Source organism: Saccopteryx bilineata, chromosome 2, assembly GCF_036850765.1.
Source record: "Saccopteryx bilineata isolate mSacBil1 chromosome 2, mSacBil1_pri_phased_curated, whole genome shotgun sequence".
NCBI lineage: Eukaryota > Metazoa > Chordata > Mammalia > Chiroptera > Emballonuridae > Saccopteryx > Saccopteryx bilineata.
In genome coordinates this window covers 266,585,126-266,605,004 of record NC_089491.1, presented here as the reverse complement: position 1 = coordinate 266,605,004, position 19,879 = coordinate 266,585,126, and the positions used below count along the sequence as shown (strand labels likewise).

At 40.4% G+C, this 19,879-nt stretch overlaps 1 protein-coding gene across 2 annotated transcripts in view; it reads right to left on the bottom strand.

Moving 5' to 3' along the window:
- MED13L (mediator complex subunit 13L) overlaps positions 1-16,957 on the bottom strand; it is a 280,583-nt gene extending 263,626 nt beyond the window's left edge. For both annotated transcript variants that reach the window (XM_066260496.1, XM_066260495.1), the window contains exon 1: positions 16,825-16,957. In XM_066260496.1, coding sequence (XP_066116593.1) covers positions 16,825-16,896 — 72 coding nt within the window. In that variant the 5' untranslated portion in view covers positions 16,897-16,957. The remainder of the gene's footprint in view (positions 1-16,824) is intronic.
- Positions 16,958-19,879: the final 2,922 nt, after the last annotated feature.

Below are 19,879 nucleotides of genomic sequence, written 5' to 3'. Positions count from 1 at the left end.
TGAACAACTAAGAAGTCGCAACGCGCAACGAGAAACTGATGATTGATGCTTCTCATCTCTCTCCGTTCCTGTCTGTCTGTCCCTGTCTATCTCTGCCTCTGGGGGAAAAAAAAAAAAAAAAAAAAAAAATCTAGTCCAATGGAGTTTGGATTGTGGGTAATTTTTTTATAGTTTTAATTTCTTGGAAGTTTCATTTCTTAGAAATATTTTGTATTTCATTAGCACTACCTCACTTGGAGAGAAATTAAAGAAAAATGACAACTGCAAGAAAGCCAATTCTCTACCTTCAGGGTAGCCAAGTGAAAAATCTACCCACATGGGAAGGCTGAATGAATTACAGCCAATTGACAATAGATAGTACATGCTGTGCCAGTAAGTGCACTCAAAACAACTGGAGAGGATCCCCCAACACACCAAGGAGATTATATCAAAAGGTTCTGAAGTGCACATGTACATTTTAGCACTTAACTGAGAATTGGCAATGCCAAGAAAAAGTGCAACATGGGCAAGGAAGGCTCCAGCGCACAGGGAGCCCAGGAATGTGCTGGAAAGAGGAGGGGTATGGAAGAGTAGGCAGAGAGAGATGGCGGGGAAACTTCTCCTAATACTGTGAGAGAAAATATGGCATGGCATAGCAATTACACTCTCAATACCTATAAAAATATTGTATAACTGGAAAGCTAAGTGTTGAGGGAACAAAGAATAGAAGGACAGAAATGAAAATTTAAAGGAATCCAAAATCAAAATGAGAAACAGGGACCAAGACATGTTTTGCAGTCTTTACAAGTGTCCTTTCTATTCTATCCACTATGCCAATTCCTAAAAACGGCAATTTCCACAAGGTAAGAAGAAAAACAAGAGTAAAAATCTATTTCATCCTCCTATCAAAAATATCACCAATATGAATATAAACCAAACCTTTAAAAACAGAAAAAACTAAATGAAAACATCCCAAAACAGACTTGTAAAGAAAATAAATGTACTCTTTCTGAGTTAACTAGTATTAAAAGCAGAGGCCTAGCCTGACCTGTGGAGGCGCAGTATATAAAGCATTGACCCGGAATGCTGAGGTCCCCGGTTCAAATCCCTGGCCTTGCCGGGTCAATGCATGCCGGGTCAAAGCACCTACAGGAAGCAACTATTACAAGTAGATGCTTCCTGCTTCTCTCTCCCTCTTTCTCTCTTTCTCTCCCTCTCTCTCTCCCTCCCCCTCTCTCTCGCTCCCTTTCCTTCCAAAAATCAAAAAATAAAATCTAAAAAAAAAAAAAGCAGATGCTCTATGTAACAAAGGCTGATGGGAAGAGCCAATTGCTGTTACAGAGCCTCCCCCACTTTCTTCATATCAGGGTTTCTTCATGTCCATTTCTAATAATTAAAATTTCATGAGCTCCTCCCCTGCCAAAATATTCTGACTCCCATCATGCACACCACCAGTATTGCTGTCTTTCTTCCCCACCTTTTTTCTCCACTCCTCCATTCTCTTACAAATCATTCTCTCAACTTAGGAGACAAATCTTATTCTCACTGCCTCATGTATTTTCTGAAAACAGGCAAGTTCCAAGTGTTAATGTTTGATTGTACTTCCTTTTTACTATGCCCTGTCTGCCCCTAGCTCCTATAAATGTTTAATTTTTTAAAAAATATTTATTTATTTATTCATTTTAGAGAGGAGAGGGAGAGACAGAGAGAGAGAGAGAGAGAGAGAGAGAGAGAGGAGAGAAAGAGAGAGAGAAGGGGGGGAGGAGCTGGAAGCATCAACTCCCATATGTGCCTTGACCAGGCAAGCCCAAGGTTTCGAATCGGGGACCTCAGCATTTCCAGGTCGACACTTTATGCACTACACCACCACAGGTCAGGCCAATGTTTAATTTTAAAACTGAGTTCTGTAGGGCTTTCCAGCAAGAACCCAGGCTCAGTGAATACTTTCATATATACACTCCCATGATCAAAGCGTAAATCTTCTGCTAACAACTATGTTGTCAATTGTTCTCATTTTGCATATGCAACAATGTAAATAACAAAATCAAAAACATCTGTTTGGCATTTGATTCCTCTATGATATATATAATTGGTCACCAAGTCCTGCTAGTTCTACCTCCAAAATATTACTTGAATACATTTCTTGCTCTTCATTCCTACTGCCCCTGCATAATTTCTAACTACTGTACCCCTTCCAGAGCCTTCTCTCAGCCTTTGGTTTCTCTGCTATTGCAATACACAAATACACACTTTACAAAACCCACATGAGTTTTCTCCTTGAATCATAAATCTGATGTCATTATCCTCCTTAAAACCCTTCAGGCATTTCCCTTTTCATACAGAATAAACTTCCAGCTCCTTCATGTTATCCAATCTAACATCAAACATCACCTTTCAGTCTTGTCTCCCATCTATTAAAGAACAGGCATTAAATAAAAGGTAAGTAAATATTTTACAAAGGAATAATTTCCCAGGATGTCTATGTTGTTGTATGACTTACTAAGGTATTATTTATGAAACTGTTAAATTTAACATACAATATTATCACCAAACTCAGATTTTTACAAAATAGCTAAACAAAGATCTAGCCATATAATGTATTAAACTGGATTGGGCTGTTTAAAATATTTCTATTTTTTTGCCTGGCCGGGGGTGGCACAATGGATAGAGCATCGGACTGGGACACAAAGGACCCAGGTTTGAAACCCCAAGGTCGCCGGCTTGAGCGCAGGCTCATCTGGTTTGAGCACAGCTCACCAGCTTGAACGCAAGGTCGCTGGCTTGAGCAAGGGGTCATTCACGCTGCTGAAGCTCCCCAGTCAAGGCACATATGAGAAAGCAATCAATGAACTAAGGTGCCACAACAAAGAACTGATGTTTCTCATCTCTCTCCCTTCCTATCTGTCTGTCCCTATCTGTTCCTCTCTCTGTCTCTGTAACAAAAAATAAATTATTTCTATTTTTAATTCCAATATTAAAATGAAAGGTAGGTCACAAGAAATCTAAATCAATAGTTATTTTCTAAAATGAGTGTTAGTTTACATGTATCACCAAATTTCTCAGTTTTTTTGAAATTGTTAGTCAGTTATCTGGGTTCTTAACTGTATATCACACCTATTATAAGAGAAAGTCAGGCAACAAAATCAAAGTTACTTTAGAAGGTAAGTGCCCACCTAGCTGAGTCCTATTCAATTTCTGTCTAGAATAGTCTTTGAGTTAATAAACTACCAGAACAAGCTACTTATCTTAACAAACTCATTAGAAAAGTTTTCTAAAAACAAGTAAATACTTCTCTTTTAAATCAAATTTGTAAATTTTACTAAGAAAGCCAGTTTATTAGCTTACACATATCAAAGTATGAATCCTCACGCGAGAATCATTTCACTGTTTAATTAAATGTTATAGGATCTTGCCGACAGACTCAAGAATAGCACCATCTGTCTGGGTTACAAAGCTCAGTTTCACCACGATTATCACCAAACAGCAACAAATATCACTTTCGTAGATCTCTGAAGTAATTTATAGACAACTAATGAATTTAGTCTACTTGTGCTCCCAACACTTAAATCAATCCATGCAGGTGATTACACTTTGTATGTAAACCAATATACTTTTAAAAATGTTTTTAATAACAAACCTTATTTAAGAACTTGTATTTCAGAAGATGTAGATTTATGCTCTGATAAAAATTCTCAATGTTAAATTACTCAACTGTTATATAAACCTATAAAATTAAAAAGTGTCTGTTGTAATTTATTTAGAATAATCATCATATAAGTAAATTTTCCTGAAATATCTACAGATCAAGAATTACATCACCACACTTTTGATAGGATTTCAATTCGTTTTCAATGTGAGTACGGTACCTCTAAAAAAATTATAAAATCTTCTACGTAATCTGAAGAATACAGAACAAAGCTAAGAAAAATTTCATTATATTCCTGAATTCAAAAAAACAAAATAGCCCTGAGCAGTGGCTCGATGGATAGCCCAGCGTATGGACGTCCTGGGTTCCAATACAGTCAGGGCACACAGGAGAAGTGACCACCCGCTTCTCCTCACCTTCCTCTCCCCCTTCTCTTCCTCTTCTCCTCCCACAGCCAGTGGTTCAATTGGTTCAAGCATAGCCCCAGGCACTGAAGATAGCTTAGTTGGAGCACATCAGCCTCAGGTGCTAAAATCAGCTTGGTACTCCAGCACTGGCCCCAGATGGGGTTGCTGGGTGAATTCCGGTCAGAGCCAGTATAAGAGTCTGCCTCTCTATCTCCCTTCCTCTAATCTTAAAAAAAATTTAAATTAAAAAGTATTTTTAGGCCCTGGCCGGTTGGCTCAGTGGTAGAACATCAGCCCAGCGTGTGGAAATCCTAGGTTTGATTCCCAGTCAGGGCACACAGGAGAAACACCTATTTGCTTCTCCACCCTCCCCACTCTGCTTTCTCTCTTTCTCTCTCTTCCTCTCCCACAGCTAAGGCTCCATTGGAGCAAAGTTGGCCCAGGCGCTGAAGATGGCTCCGTGGCCTCTGCCTCAGACACTAGAATGGCTCCAGTTACAACAGAGCAACACCCCAGATGGGCAAAGCATCACCCCCTGGTGGGCATGCTGGGGTGGATCCTGGTCAGGTGCATGTGGGAATCTCTCTGCCTCCTCACTTCTTACTTCAGAAAAATACAAATAATAATAATAAAATATTTTTTTAAAAAACAATATTTGTCACTGCAACTCTTAATCTAAACAAAAAATATATAGGCATGGTTGCTGTAGGTAAAACATCCTCTGCACCTAACACTATTAAGGCAGACCACAATAGAGTAAAACCCTAAATATATGACTGCATTGTCCTAATCTTCAACTATGGAAGAATTTGCTGAAAGAACATGAATGGGACAGACACTAAATGGCTTACACAGTCTCAAATGAGTAAAGAGCAACACTAAGTGGGCCAAGGTAATAACTTTGGTCTCACAGACCCAACTTTCTGTAACTCTAAAATTTTTCTCTCAATAGAATACTGTTTTTTATTCTAAGGCTTTTCTTTCATTTTTCTTTTTTTTATATATTTATTTTACTGATTTTAGAGCAAAGGAGAAAGTGAGAGAGAGACAGGAACACTGATCTGGCCCTGTATGTGCCCTGACTGGGGATCAAAGGGACAATCTCTGTGCTTTGGAACAATGTTCTAACCAACCAAGCTATCTGGCCAGGGCCCAGGGCTTTTCTTAATGATTACTTCAGTCTCGCCAAAAATGGACATCAAGATACCTGTTATTTGCTGGATAGACACAGGGTACGACTTACTATTTTACTCTTCCTTTATAATTGCCTCAATCTCCAGAAAGTGAAAATGACACCCCATTTAATTTGTCCCAACAGCTAGTCTTACCAATCAATGGACCACTAAATCTACCTCCAATGAAACTATGAAAACAAAGTACACTGAGGCACTATACCCAGAATCTGTGAGGCAGCCATACAATCAGGCAGGGGGCACATATCTACAATGTATGTGTGCCACTATATCCAAAAGTAGAGTTCCTAGGGATTTTGCTCATCATCAGTAACCCCATCAGGAGGTACTAAAATGATGATTTAGGCAACAACCTAGAGCAAAAATAGAACTAAGACAATAAATTTACAAAGACAGAAGACATGACACTGACCAAAGAAGCATCCTTTAAAATAAGATTTTTCTGTGGCCTGGCCTGTAGTGGCACAGCGCATAAAACATCAACTTGGAACACTGAGATCATCGGTTCAAAACTCTGGGCTTACTTATCCAGTGAAGGTGCATATGGAAGATGATGCTCCTTGCTCCCCCCCCCCTTTCTTTCTCTCTCTCTCTCTCTTTCTAAAATAAATAAAGTCTTGAAAAATCACTCTAAAAATAATAAGATTTTTCTGTGGTGGTTGACTAAACTGTCTAAAAGCAATTTTCAAAAGAAAAGGACCAAAAAATATTATGAACAAGGACCCTGGCATTTGATCCATTTCAAGGGGACTTCCTTTGAAAAATACTTCTTGCCTGACCAGGCAGAGGCACAGTGGATGACATAACATCAGCCTGGGATGCTGAGGACCCAGGTTCAAAACCCCAAGGTCAATGGCTTGAAGCCCAAGGTCACTGGCTTGAGCAAGGGGTCACTAGCTCAGCTGGAGCCTCCTAGTCAAGGCACACATGAGAAAGCAATCAATGAACAATGAAGGTGCTGCAACTAGGAGTTGATGCTTCTCATCTCTCTTCCTTCCTGTCCTTATGCCCCTGTCTGTCTGCCTGCCTGCCTGCCTGCCTGCCTCTCTCTCTCTCTCTCTCTCTCCCGCTAAACAAAGGAAAAGAAAAATATTTCTTATTTAGGTAGACATGTATTAATTCTGGTATTACTAGCTCAAAATCAATTTTATAACTGTTAAACGTATAACATTTGACCTACTTAAAACGACCCTTAAAGAAAAATAAAAATGGTTGATTACAATAGCACATCAAGTAAAATGTGAAATTTTTAGCTAAAAAATTGTTTAAATGGTTTAAATGTTTATTCAGGCTCAAACTCAAAATCTTCAATCTTTGAATTTAAAAAGCACTCAAGTTACAACTGAGATTGTCCCTACTTCCTTCACATTTATTCATTTCTTACATGCTCACATCTTTTATTTCTAAGAGGTTATCTTACTCTTTCTCACTGCTAGCCCCATTGCTGGTATTCTTGATACCGTCTCCAGCTAAACTTGTTTAATCAACTATCAACTTATATCTTCCATTTTTCTTTCTTTTTCTCCACTATTGTTACTCATAAACCCACAAACTTAAAAAAGGCTCTCGTCTGCTACAAAATTTCCTTCAATCTACCTTTCAATCTCTTACCCTCCCCACTCCTACTTCCCTGCTTGCTTCACAATCAACCTTCAGCTGAAAAGTATACCAACTCATTCATTCCACAACCCACTATAATCCAGTCTACCTTCAAAAGTCAAATGTAATGATTTTAACTAAGTATCAAGCAGTCTAAATAGCAAATGTCCTCATTTTTCACTCAATACCTCTCCCATTCAATGTCCACCACAACTGCCTTTGAAAACCATAATTATTCCCTATACTTTTATTTCAAAGAAAGCAAAATTATATTGCCTATTTAAAGCACATACAGCATATACATTCATGAGTTAAATGCCTAGGCTTCATGAGAAGTAATCCTGGATCAAAATTTAATTTGTTTTAAATCACAAAATTTAAAGAATGATGGGTTACACAGTTCAACAATTCTAATTTGTCTATGTAAGAGAGCAATCCCAGAAAGGCTTTTAAACACATTATTAAATGTGAAAGCATTTAACACACTTCTTTTTCCTCAATTCATTTCTTGTAATAGTTTCTATATCATCTTGGATTATCTCCCGCTTTGAGTTTCATATCCCATCTGCTCATTTAAGATTCACGTCTGTCCAGTTTCTGAAATATTTGTCACTTTAGTCATTAGCATTTTGGGTAATATAGCACTGTTTTTTTTTAAAGTTCAGAACAGAATTATTTTAGAAAACTGATGATTTTAACATCACCATTTCTTAATCTAAATTGGCTTATCCCCACTTCATATTTTCCACCTAACAAAAATTAGATTTCAGTAAGTTTTTGTACTATTTTTTAAAAGGAAATCAAGACCATAAATCAGAAGTGCTCTCCTACATACGACTTTAGTAAATATTCTCAAGGACAGACTCAGCGTTGTCAACTGAGCTTCCAAATAATGTCCTTTCCAATCCTCTCTAGCAAGCCACATCCATCCATTCCTTCAAGACCCAATTTAAAACTCCCCTTCTGAGTTTTTATGCCTACAAAGTACTACACTATCTATCCATGCTGCTCTCTCTCCCTCTGCACTTACAACATAGCATCACAGAAATTAAATAGTATATGTAGGTCCTTTTTCCACATGTAAGTCCCTTAGCTCTTTTGTAAGCCTACACCAGAGTTTAACCATTTCTGATGCATGCATATTATTTGAAAATGAATTGTATGTCCTAAGTTTCTCAAACATAACATACAAAAGATTAACATTTCTAAATACTATTTTAATTGGTTATCCCATCCAGTATCAAGCACCACCAACCGTTTCCTTTCTTGTTTCACTGGGCCTCAGAAGCCCTCATTTGCTACACAAAATAGGAGGAAGAAACCTTGTTCTTGTGGTACGTGAAGAAGAAAAGGTAAGGAAAGAGCTAAAAGGCAAAGAAATACAAAATATTTTCCTGATGCCATCATAGGACCTGCCACTATCTCAAGATTTTAATAAAAGTTTCAGCAAAGAGAAAGCAGCAATAGATTCCTGTAGGAAAGAAAGGGAAAATCTGCCTCAATCCTTCCTCCAAAATTGCTGTACTTCCCAAAGGGAGCCATCCTCACCTCTGAACACTCTTCAAGCCTCTCCATCAGAGAGCAATCCTCTCCTGGGCCTAGAAGAGGGCTGAGAGCCTGGGCCGCCTCGCTCCCACTGTCTGGAGCCAAGAAAGGCTTTAGGAGTGCCTGCTCTGCCTGCCAGCACTGCACAGTCAGAGGAAAGGTGCTCCTGACATGCTAAACAGGAACAATAAATGTAAATTCAATCCCATGAAATGCTGCCATAAATAGCATCTGAGTTTTCTAACACAAGTATTTAAGTACAATACAGTGTAAATAGGCTAACTATCATTTGTAGCAATAGAAGAGTTAGATTTCAATGTAAAATTTTTATTTTATAAATGCTGGAGACCACCTCCACGTAAAATTCTAAATTTCTGGATAAAAACATACAATACTATATTCACATTCAATATGACTAATACAAAAACTAGATTTGTGGGGTTGGCAGGAGGAGCTTTCCTTCCTTCAACAAGGTCTAAATAATATTTTTAGATATTGTGACATAACTGAATGGAAAACAGAAATTAGCCAGTAGTTGAGGATACATACTTTGTTCAAAACATAGTAAGGGTTGTGACATGTATGTCACACTAAAAAGTGATTTAGTCTTTAAGAAGAAAAAGATATTTATTAAGTACTATTTCTGACATTCCCTGAGACAAATCTCAAAATGTTAATAGAACTGCTATTTAAAGTTCAAAGAGCACTCCAGAGCTGCCAAGGAATTAATAGCTTAAACTACCAAATAAGAGCCACAGTTCAATTTCCAGTCTCAGCCACTTATAGCTCAGAGTTGGTACAGCAAAATCACCCAGCATATTAAAGACACCACACAACTATGAATCACACACAAATGAGAAGTCATAACATCGAAAGACGAATTTCAAGTTTTTCTTCTCAATCACGGCTTATTTATGAGGCCAGACACAAGAAAAATAATTTAATCTCCTGCTTGCCCCCCAAAAGAACAAATACAACCTAACTACCATACTTAACACAAGTAATTTTGCCACTCCAACTTCCTGGTTAACTGCCTAGGGCTACTCTACAGCTTTAGTTGTAATTTGCTAGAAGTCTCTTCCTATTAAAGAACATTACATAGTCATCCAAAGTGCTTTCCTTAAAAGGTACTCAAAGTGATTTTTCACACTTCCTGCGCTCTGTATTTCTATCAAGTTTACAGAAGGAGAAACTGAGGCCAAAAAAACCATTATGTAACTAACCTGATCTGAATAGGCACTAGTAAAAAAATTGAATACCTTTCAATTTTCCTTATTACCAATTCACTGCCCATATCACCTGGCTCATGGAAACTTGCAGGTTGAGCAAAAGCCCTTCTATACAGCTTAAAGAATGGAAATGAAGGAATTCTGAATCAAGCCCCAAACAAAATCTCCAACCAAAATCTACAGGTTAGGACCTCGTGGCGCAACAGTAGTGCGTCTTGACTCCAAAATCTACAGGTTACCTAACACTATAGAAAATCTAAACACTAACTCCTATTCCTTTGAGGTGTAATAAGCATACATCTCTTGATCAGTTGGATGAAGTTTTTCTAGAAGTCATATAAAATGTTACCAAGTCACTGTACATAAATCTAAGACAGTATATATTCAGAACACAAGAGCTAAACATCTAAGTTCTAAGAAATATAATTATGTGTGACTTGTGGTGGCAAAGCAGATAAAGCCTCGACCCCAAACGCTGAGGTCGCCAGTTTAAAACTCCAGGTTCACCCAGACAAGGCATGTATGAGAAGCAATCAAATGAACTAAAGTGAAGCAACTACAAGCTGATACTTCTCACTCTCTCTCTTCTCTGTCTCCTCTCTCCTGCTCTCTCTAAAAATCAATAAATAAAAAAATTTTAATAGTAATAATGAGGAGGAGGATCTAATGGGCAATGAGAACTTCCATAGAGAGTAAGAAGGAGAATAGTTGTCCAGCAATCATCCATTTAAGAAATAGTTAATGAGCACCTAACTATAAAGAGAATGCAAAGATGACTTAGACAGGGTCCCTGATCATCTGCTTATCAGAGGCACATACAAGGAGATCCACATAAGGAGCAAGAGTGACTAGTTCTACTTGTGGGAGTCAGGGAAAGCTTCAGAGGAGGTGACATTTGACCTACTTAAAAGATGAGTAGGATCATGCCAGGCATATACACATTAAAAAAACAACAACTAGGAGGTGATTTTTCCTTATTTCTCTTTAGGACATTAAAGTTCAACAATGAGAACTGCCAACACAAAACGTTTTTACACACCAATTATACTTTTTTGAATACTTCACTTATTAGCTCTCAAATTAAGCCCAGATGGATTCAATCATCTTTACTATTTAATTAAATAATGTAGAACTATGTGAGGAAACTTCAGGTGTCTTATGTAAAAAAATACTTCCTCAGAAATTTATCATGTTCTTGGGTTGGGGGGGGTTAATCACAGTTCTCACAGTTTAACCATTTAACACCCTTTTAGAGGATCAGTCTTTGAAATTTTCACTCAGTATTATAAAATTTCTGTCCACAATTAATTATATTTTATTTGAAACAAATCATTACCTCAAATTTAATTAATACCCAATGTCTTAAATGTATCCAATTCATGCAATGATTTAATACAAATTAAGACTTAATTATTACAGTAAAAAGGTCTAGAAAAGATTGAGAAAAAAGAATATTTACCTGCAAATTTACCTTGTTTTCTTTATCCTCCTCTTTCCATTTTTTAAGTTAACATCACAAATTCAAAGTATGCAAAATAAAGACACAAATGAAATTTTAATCAACTCAGGAGGTACTTTAACAGTAATGGAATTTCACTGTACTAGAAAAACGTGGAGAGCTGTCAACCAGGGCTCTGTGCTGTTTCACAGTAGTAAAAGTACAGTTTTAGTAAGATTCCTCAACAATTCGTCTAGAATGAGAAAGTAAACATGCAGAAATAATAAACCAGAGTATGGCAACGCCAATGACAAGACATTTTCCCTTAGACACAACTGATTCTCCTAAATCTCACCTAAAAAGAAAGAAAAAAAAGTCACCTTTCTCCTTTGTTCAGACTGAATCTAAATGTACTCTAAAAGATACTTTATCAGCTTAAAAAAGGAAAACAATTCTACTCCAACAAAACTAAATAAAACACACTAATATAAATGAGAGTAAAACAGGAATTCCTATAAAGAAAGACTGCTATAGCCAATTTATGAGAATAGACTATTCCATACTACAGATGATTTCAAAAATTAAGTAACAAAATAATGTAGTAGAGTAGGGGAGCTATCTCTGAAATAAACACCAATCATAACATTTTTACAGAATTTAAAACTATTTTTATATCAACTAACACAAATATAGAAAACTATGCTGTTATATATAAGTGACTTTATACTAACCAAAAACTGGGCAAGCATACATATTTCATTCATGCAAATGAGCCTGAATTGACAATTCCTCGTTTATGCTAATATTTACCAAGATTAATGGAAAATCATCTCCCCTATGTAATGAAGTGAATTCCACCAACAGAACAAAGCTAACACCTTCAAATCTTTCAAATAAACAATAAAAGCATATACTATAAAAGGAAATTATCTGAACAGGATCAGAAAGAAGTTAAATGATTCAGAGGAGAAAAAAGTCCTAAATTCCAAGAACATTACAAATATTGATTCATTAATTACAAAACTCTAAGCAAGTCCTATGAAACAAATGTGCACGTGTGTCAATTCTTTTTTAAACTATTCCCCACAGCACATTTTGAGACTACCTAAATACCTCACTTCTCATTGCATTAAACGTAATTTCTCAAAATAGGAATGTTTACAAAATGACAAAATCGAAATTCTGGTAACCAACACTATACAACACACGTAGTCTAGAAAGCAGATTGGCACACAATACATTTTAAACAAATGACACTAACAGCAATGTTGAAGAAATTCTTTTTCTCCATTTCTAACAAATGGTTGCAGTGCACAGCTCAGTAAGAACACTTAATATTCAACTATATTGCTTTTTCTCATAAACTTTGTCTAGTCTCCCTATAGAATGTACTTATTTTTGCAAGTGGTTATAATTTATAGCATATTGTACAAACTGGTGACAGAGTGTCTTTTTTATTAATCTCAAGAGTAGAGATCTCTGAAAATGTTTGATGAATACAATTAACTCACAATTAACTAGGCTAAATTAGCCAGTGAACAAAAAAGGTGAATCAATTTTCCCATACATAATTAATATAATCCACACTATACCTTAATGTTACTCAAAGGAATGCCTTAAGAGACTTTTTTTTTCCTAATATCTAATACAATTATGAAAAAGATGACCAAAACATTCCAAAGAAAGTGCTAAGCTATCTAAGCAGCTGGTGTAAACTCAATAAACACTTATTGTCCTAAAGGCACCTCTACCTTTATTCTCACAAAGAACAGTCTCACCCTAACTTCCTCTCAAAGAGCACTTCAAGCAATAACACAGCAACATATTTTGTAGCATACAAATCTTGGGCACATTATTTTCTCTTTAAAATTATGAACTCATCACACTTACAAATGGCTCTTTAAAATGGTCCAGTAAACTGCTACACTATGCCTTGAATTGCTGTCTATTATGTACTTAAAAATATTTACTAGCAATTGGAGGTTAATATGGCAACTATTACTGGGTGGCAATTATTGCTATTAAAAATATATAAATACTGTAACACCATGTGCTACTAACAACAAAAGGCTAAACAGAAAACACACATTAGCAAATTATAAACATTTTCAATAAAGAAAATGAACTATCGTGGGGGAAAAGAGATGCTTTAAATTTAAGTACTAAAATTGGAAAGTAGTATTAGAAAAATACCCTGTATATGTATTTTGGCACTTGAGAAGATTAGCAAAATCATTCCCTTTTTCTCATTTCCAATTGATAGTCCTCTTCATTTGGTTCTAGCTCAATATAGCAGATCTCAGTCTCTACATTTACAACTACATTCCCTTTCTGCAAAAAAATAAACCTCTTAAGGAAAAAAAAAGGAACCAGGTCAACAACAGCTTAAAATATAGGTCCTTGATAGGAATTAAGTACTAATGTGTTTATGTGTGTTTCAATTTTGTGTTTCAATTCAGGGAGAAAAAATTTGATATCATCACCCAATTACCCTCTAGTCAGGGAGATTCTAAGCATATAAAACAACCTAAATGTAGACTATGCATACCCAAGAATTAGACTGCCTCATGTGAGAGTACATACGTAAATCTAGTTAAAGAACACAAAATTGCTTTTCTCCATATCATCTCAATAGAGAAACAAAACTAAAGATACACTTACATCTGGAAATTGTCTTCCCACAAAGATCACTTAACATACCATAGGGTGCACTATTAGACTCTCCAAAAAGGCAGATTTAACATTTAACTGAATTATAACTGAGTGACCATATAGCAAGTCTCCCAGAAATGTGATGGACATCATGAGAAAATAGTTTTGAGTCACAAAGGCACAGCTCTGCATGCATTTAATGCAACAGCTACAAATCTCACAACAGTAAGAATAAGAAACACACAGAATGACCCATATCATATATACACAACGGCATTTTCACATTAGAAAGGGGGGAGCAGGGGTTGACAGAGAATTTAGGAAATCTGATGCCAGAGAAACCAATGCAGTAGAAAAATCAGAAAGCCAAATAAGTAAAGGTCTAATAAAAACCTTAAGGCACCTGATTGCAAAATCAACTTTTGCTAAACCATAATGGGCACCTCAAGGTAATAGAAAGTGGGTGGGGGATTAGTGTCGTAGAAAACTTTAATCTCTAGTTTATATTTCAATCCACATTAATATGAGTACCTAGTTAAAATCTCTATAAACAATACTTTGCTCAAAAAAAAATCTGCAGGTCAAAAAGAAAAATATATGCTCTTTATAAGTACATAGAGTTCTTACAATGCATACTTTATTTTGAACAGATGATGATTTTATCTCCTTTAGAATTATATTCTATACAATGTACTTTAGGCAACATATTTTTAATACTCTAGGTTGCTGCTGTATGTGATATTCAAGAAAAACTCTCAATTTGAAGGAAAGCTATAATTAGCAGCTTTCTAATGGATGCATAATTTTTTTAAAATTAGCACCTTATTCACTCCACATAGAAAAGAATGTAGACATTTTAGTCCTTTAAAAAAAATTCACACCATGTGTTCCTGCAGTTCGGTACTTCCAAGTTGCTACCTAAAGAGTAATTTTTTTAAGTATATTCAAAAATCAACTCCTGGTTTAAAGAGGTTCCAGGAAAGGAATACCCAAAAGCACAAACCCTTAGTTGGTCAAAAAGTACAGAATCCTCTCCTACAAAACTGTTGGTTTCTCCAAAAGAATCTCAAACATCTTATCTCTATAATATCATCCTCACTTAGGCTTTCAAGAAAAAAAAAACAGAAATTAAGAAACGATATATCCTAAAGACTGGCTACATATATACTTTCATTCGTCTACAAAAACTCACATTACCAGTCAGCATGATATATGGTAATTTGGAGGATCTTTCCTCACTAATACTGGTCTAACTTGGTTATTTTAATTACCTGTTAAAGTGTCAATGTGGTCACCAGCCGCCAAACAAAAAACATCTTAAATACCACTTAATCAATACATTTGCTAATCTATGAAAGTCCCTGAACCTGACTGATACGAAAGGGTAGACTATGGGGGAGAAAAGAGGAGCCAAAATGAGTTTTCTTCTGATACATCAAAAGATCAAAGAAAAATCATCACAGAACTGAGGAGGAATCACAACTCATAACTGAATTTTAAGATTAAATGTCTAAATAAAAATGTTGGGGAAAAACTGACCTGATCTCACTATAGTAAAAAGCAGGGATACTGTGTCACTCAGTCTTAATAGATAAAAATCACGTTTTGATTTTTTGTTTTGATTTTTTTATCTGCATAATGAAACATATTTAAGAAAATAACACATTTGAAAAGTTGGCAAGAATTTGTATTTCTGCACTAGTCTCAAAGAAAAAATGCATCTATGCTACCCATAATTAAATGTAACTAATTACAATTTGAACACTAAATTATTTATCCAGCGTAAACAAGGATTAAGAGGAAATAATGTCTTTATCTACAGCAAAGGTTACAAAAACAATTTCCAAAATGCACGCTGTCCAAAAGACAGTTCCCTCAAAAAGGGCACACAACTTAAAATAAGTTGCGTTTTTTTTTTAAGGCTAAATTAAACAAACCGTTCAACCAATTTTCCAATTATATTCTACGCTTGAAACATAATTGCCTTACATCTGTTTACAAATCTTTGCTCAATATTTAAACAAATTCGTAGTCTCCCGGGCACATAGCTATACATACAGTAACTCATGCACAAAGCACATATTTAAAGACCACGCACTGCAATTATTAGCCTAAACGCCAGGTTTAACAACGTGAATGTTTTCAGAGATAGGTAATACGACCCAATAAAAAGCAAAGATGGCATTTACCACCAAATGTCACTGCCACCGCCAGGGAAGAGTTGCTGGAGCCCTATACATTTTTAATTTCGGTGAATCTAGACGCCGTCGTCGGGTACCAGGCTTCCAGGAGAACAATTGACACCCTAACTGCTTCGAGATTAAGGGAGGCGATCCAAATCCAAAGGAAAAGTTGTCAATTATCAGAGAGGGAGCGCGAGAGAGGCTAAGGCAGATAAAAGCGATGTTATCAAACCGCCCAGCTTGTTGCTTTTGTGTGTGTGTGTGGATTCGTTGTTAGGAGAGAGAAAACAGTTTTTAAAAGACACAGGGGGAGAGAAAGAAGAAAAAGCTTTCTCCACCTTCCGTCGGCTCGGTGCAATGGCTTTACGGCTCTCCAGTGTAGTAAGCCCCGAGAGGCGGGCGGCTGTCGATGTTTACAATCGCGGGAGCTTCGGGTGCAAGAGTCCTTTACTGACACAATCGCATTCAATCAACTGTTTTCGGGCGAAATTGCAGGTGTCATTATGGAATTTTTTTTTTTTAATTCAAAAGGCGGGCGAGCGGGCAGCCGATCCGACAAGGGGGGGAGCAGGCTGCTTATCGCAGGCGCGGGCAGCACAAGGCAGAGCCTTTCACATTTAGGGGGGGTAAGGGGGGGAAAGGGGAGGGGAAGGGGGCTGTGATTTGCAACAGAGGGTGGGCGTTCGAAGTGCGACCCAGAATCAGCAGCTTTGAGACTTCCACATGCAAATTCCACGCCGAGCGCCGCGCTCACAAATGATTTTTAAAGAGCCAAATAAACACTGGATAGAATCCAAGGCGAGGGAGAGACGATCCAAAAGGGGGAGAATCGGCAAGAGGCGAACGGCGGGGAGGGGCGAAGTCCCGGCGGCGGGAGGAGAAAGTTGGTCGGCGGCGGAGGTCGGGGACCCCCCCCCCAACGCGGCCCCCCTCCCCGCCGCCCCGCTACTCACCAGCGAGAAGAGGTTGGAGTGACAATCCTCCAGGCTCGCCCCGTTCGCCACCCAGTTCGCTGCCGCAGTCATGATCCTCCGCGAGCCCGGCCGCCAGAGCGGGGCATGTCGGAGCGAGGCGTCCGAGGCGAGGCCGGGCCGGGCGGCGGCGCCTCGCCGGGGAGCGCGGAGCGGCCGGGCCGCCGCCGCCGCCGGGGGAGGACGCGAGGGCCGGCGGGCGGGCGGGAGGCGCCGCGGCGACGCCGCGCCGGGGGCGGCGGGCCCGGGCCGGCGGGGGGGTCCGCGGCGGCCGCGCGGCTCCTTCCTGCTCGGGCGGCGGTGGCGGCGGCTCCGGCGGCGGCGGGGGGCGCTGTCCGCGCGGCCCGGCGCCCTCCCCGCCTCTCGGGGCCGCCGCTGCCTCCCGGGCTGGCGCTACGGGCCGGCCGCCGCCTCCGCCTTCCCTGTTCCTCAGCCGCCGCCGCCGCCGCCTTGTTTATCTCCAGCCACCGACTCCCCCTTAGCCCCCGCCGGCGCGTGAGGGGAGGCGAGCCCCGGAGCCGCCGCCGCCGCCTCGGTGCCGCTGCCGCCGCGGAGCGCGAACTCGCGAAGGGGGGGGTGCGGACGAAGCCAGCGGGCGACCCCGGCAGCCGAGCGACGTCCCCTCCTTCCTCTTCCTCCCCCACCCCCCCCTCCTCCCCAGTCAGCCTCGCTTCTCCTCCCTCCCCAGGCTCGCTCGCTCTGACAGCAATGGCGGCCGCCGACCGCGGCTCAGCCCGCCATTGGCTGGCGCCGCGTCACGTGACGGACGCCGGCCGCGCGGGGGGGCGAGGGGTGAGCGGGGGAGGGGCCGGAGCGGCGGCGGCGGCGGCGGCGGCGGCTCGCGGGCGGCGCTGCTGAGCCGATCCGGGCCAGATTCTCCGACTCGCAGAGGGAGGGAGGCGGAGAGGGAGAGAAAGAAGTGCGGGCGGCGGCCGACCGACCTGAAGCTGCTTAGAGCTGCCCCGCGCAGGCACCTCGCCCCGCCCCCTCGGTGGGCACAGTTCTTTGCGGGGCGCGATCGTGAACACCGAGAACGCCGGTGGCGAGCCGCAGCGAAAGGTTCGGGTTCCCTCGCGTGTTCCCCCGACCAACACAGGCCGGCTGGCGTGGCGGGGGGCTCCCTGTGGGCTAGGGAACCGGTCCAAGTGTTCTGGGGAGTGTCTCGTGGAGGTCGCACTACGTTGTCCGCGCTTTGCGGGTAAGAAAACTAAAGCACAAAGAGATTAAGCCACTTGCCGGGGTCGCACAGCTGGGAAGAGAAGGAGGCGGAATTCGAACCCCTGCATCCGTGCACAGTGAAGCCGAGCCCTTACACTAGGTTTTAGAAGCCTCGCCCAAAGATGTGTATGGTGAGCGCTTACTATGTAGGAGGCACTATGCACAATCCAGGCATGCTTTCGAGCCCTTACTCCTAGGCACAGTGTGCATTCATTCATTCATTCGTTGCACAAATCTTTCCTGAGCTCTTACTATGTGCCAGAATGTGTTATAATTGCCAGGCACTGTACAGGGCTGTGTTGGGAGCAGACCCTACCTCTTGGTTTCATTCCTAAAATAACAAACATTTCCTGAGAGCATGGGTTTGGGAGTCCAGAGGGGTGCCAGTATGAAGAGGTTCAACCAGCACTCAGGGCTCTTGCTCCCTGCAAAGGTGGGAGAACAAGACAACTTTACGAACAATACCCCATCATGGAAGAGGCAGCTGTTTTAGATGGGTTGGACTAAGTAGAAAATAGGACAAAGACGGAGTGTAACAAAAAGACAGAAGGCTTACCCTGTTAATTGAGCTTTGGAACTACCACAAATAACTGATAAAGCAAAATGCATGAGCAGCATGTTATAATGTGTGTTAACTATCATGACTGACACTATGTTCTACCCGCTGACACTGATGTAATAAATATCCATACATTATTTCAAATAACCCTCAGAACAACCACATAGAGAGGATACTGTTTTTGTCCTTACACTATAATACCGCAAGTCACAGAAGTGCAGTGATACCTCCCAGCTGTCTAGGTCATAGCTCAAACGGGGTCTATCTAGCTCCAGAACTCAAGCCTGAATCCAGAAGACTCCATGAGCAGGCTTGGGCAACCATGGTTGGGTTACCTTGACCCATGCAGTAAGTAGTCCCTCCTTTTATGCAGCTTCACTTTCTGCAGTTTCCATTACCCACTATCAACCACAGTCTGAAAATATTAAATGAAACATTCTGAAAATAAACAATTCATAAGTTTTAAATTGCACACCAATCTGAAGAGTATAGTGAAATATCTTGTCCCCCACTCCATCCTGCCCAGAACATGAATCATATCTGTGCTGTATATGATGTCAACCTGGTTATCAGATCTGTTTTCAAAGAGAGACCACACTGATATGTTAAATTACAGTATATTGGTAGAGTTACTCTATTTTATTATTATTGTTAAAGTCTTGCTGCGCCTAATTTATGCATTAAACTTTATCACAGGTATGTACGTGTAGGAAAAACAGTATCTTTAGGGTTCAATACTATCTGTGATTTCAGGCATCCATTTGGGATCTTGGAATGTATCCTCAGTGGATGAAGGGAGAGACTACTGTTGCTTAAGTCTCTGAGGTTCATATCCTACTCTAAAAAAGGGATCCTGCCCTGGCTGGTTGGCTCAGCGGTAGAGCGTCAGCCTAGCGTGCGGAGGACCCGGGTTCGATTCCCGGCCAGGGCACACAGGAGAAGCGCCCATTTGCTTCTCCACCCCTCCGCTGCACCTTCCTCTCTGTCTCTCTCTTCCCCTCCCGCAGCCAAGGCTCCATTGGAGCAAAGATGGCCCGGGCCCTGGGGATGGCTCTGTGGCCTCTGCCTCAGGCGCTAGAGTGGCTCTGGTCACAACATGGCGACGCTCAGGATGAGCAGAGCATCGCCCCCTGGTGGGCAGAGCGTGGCCCCATGGTGGGCGCATGCGGGAATCTGTCTGACTGTCTCTCCCTGTTTCCAGCTTCAGAAAAATGCAAAAAAAAAAAGGGGGATCCTAATTGCTGACCCACTGACCTCAGG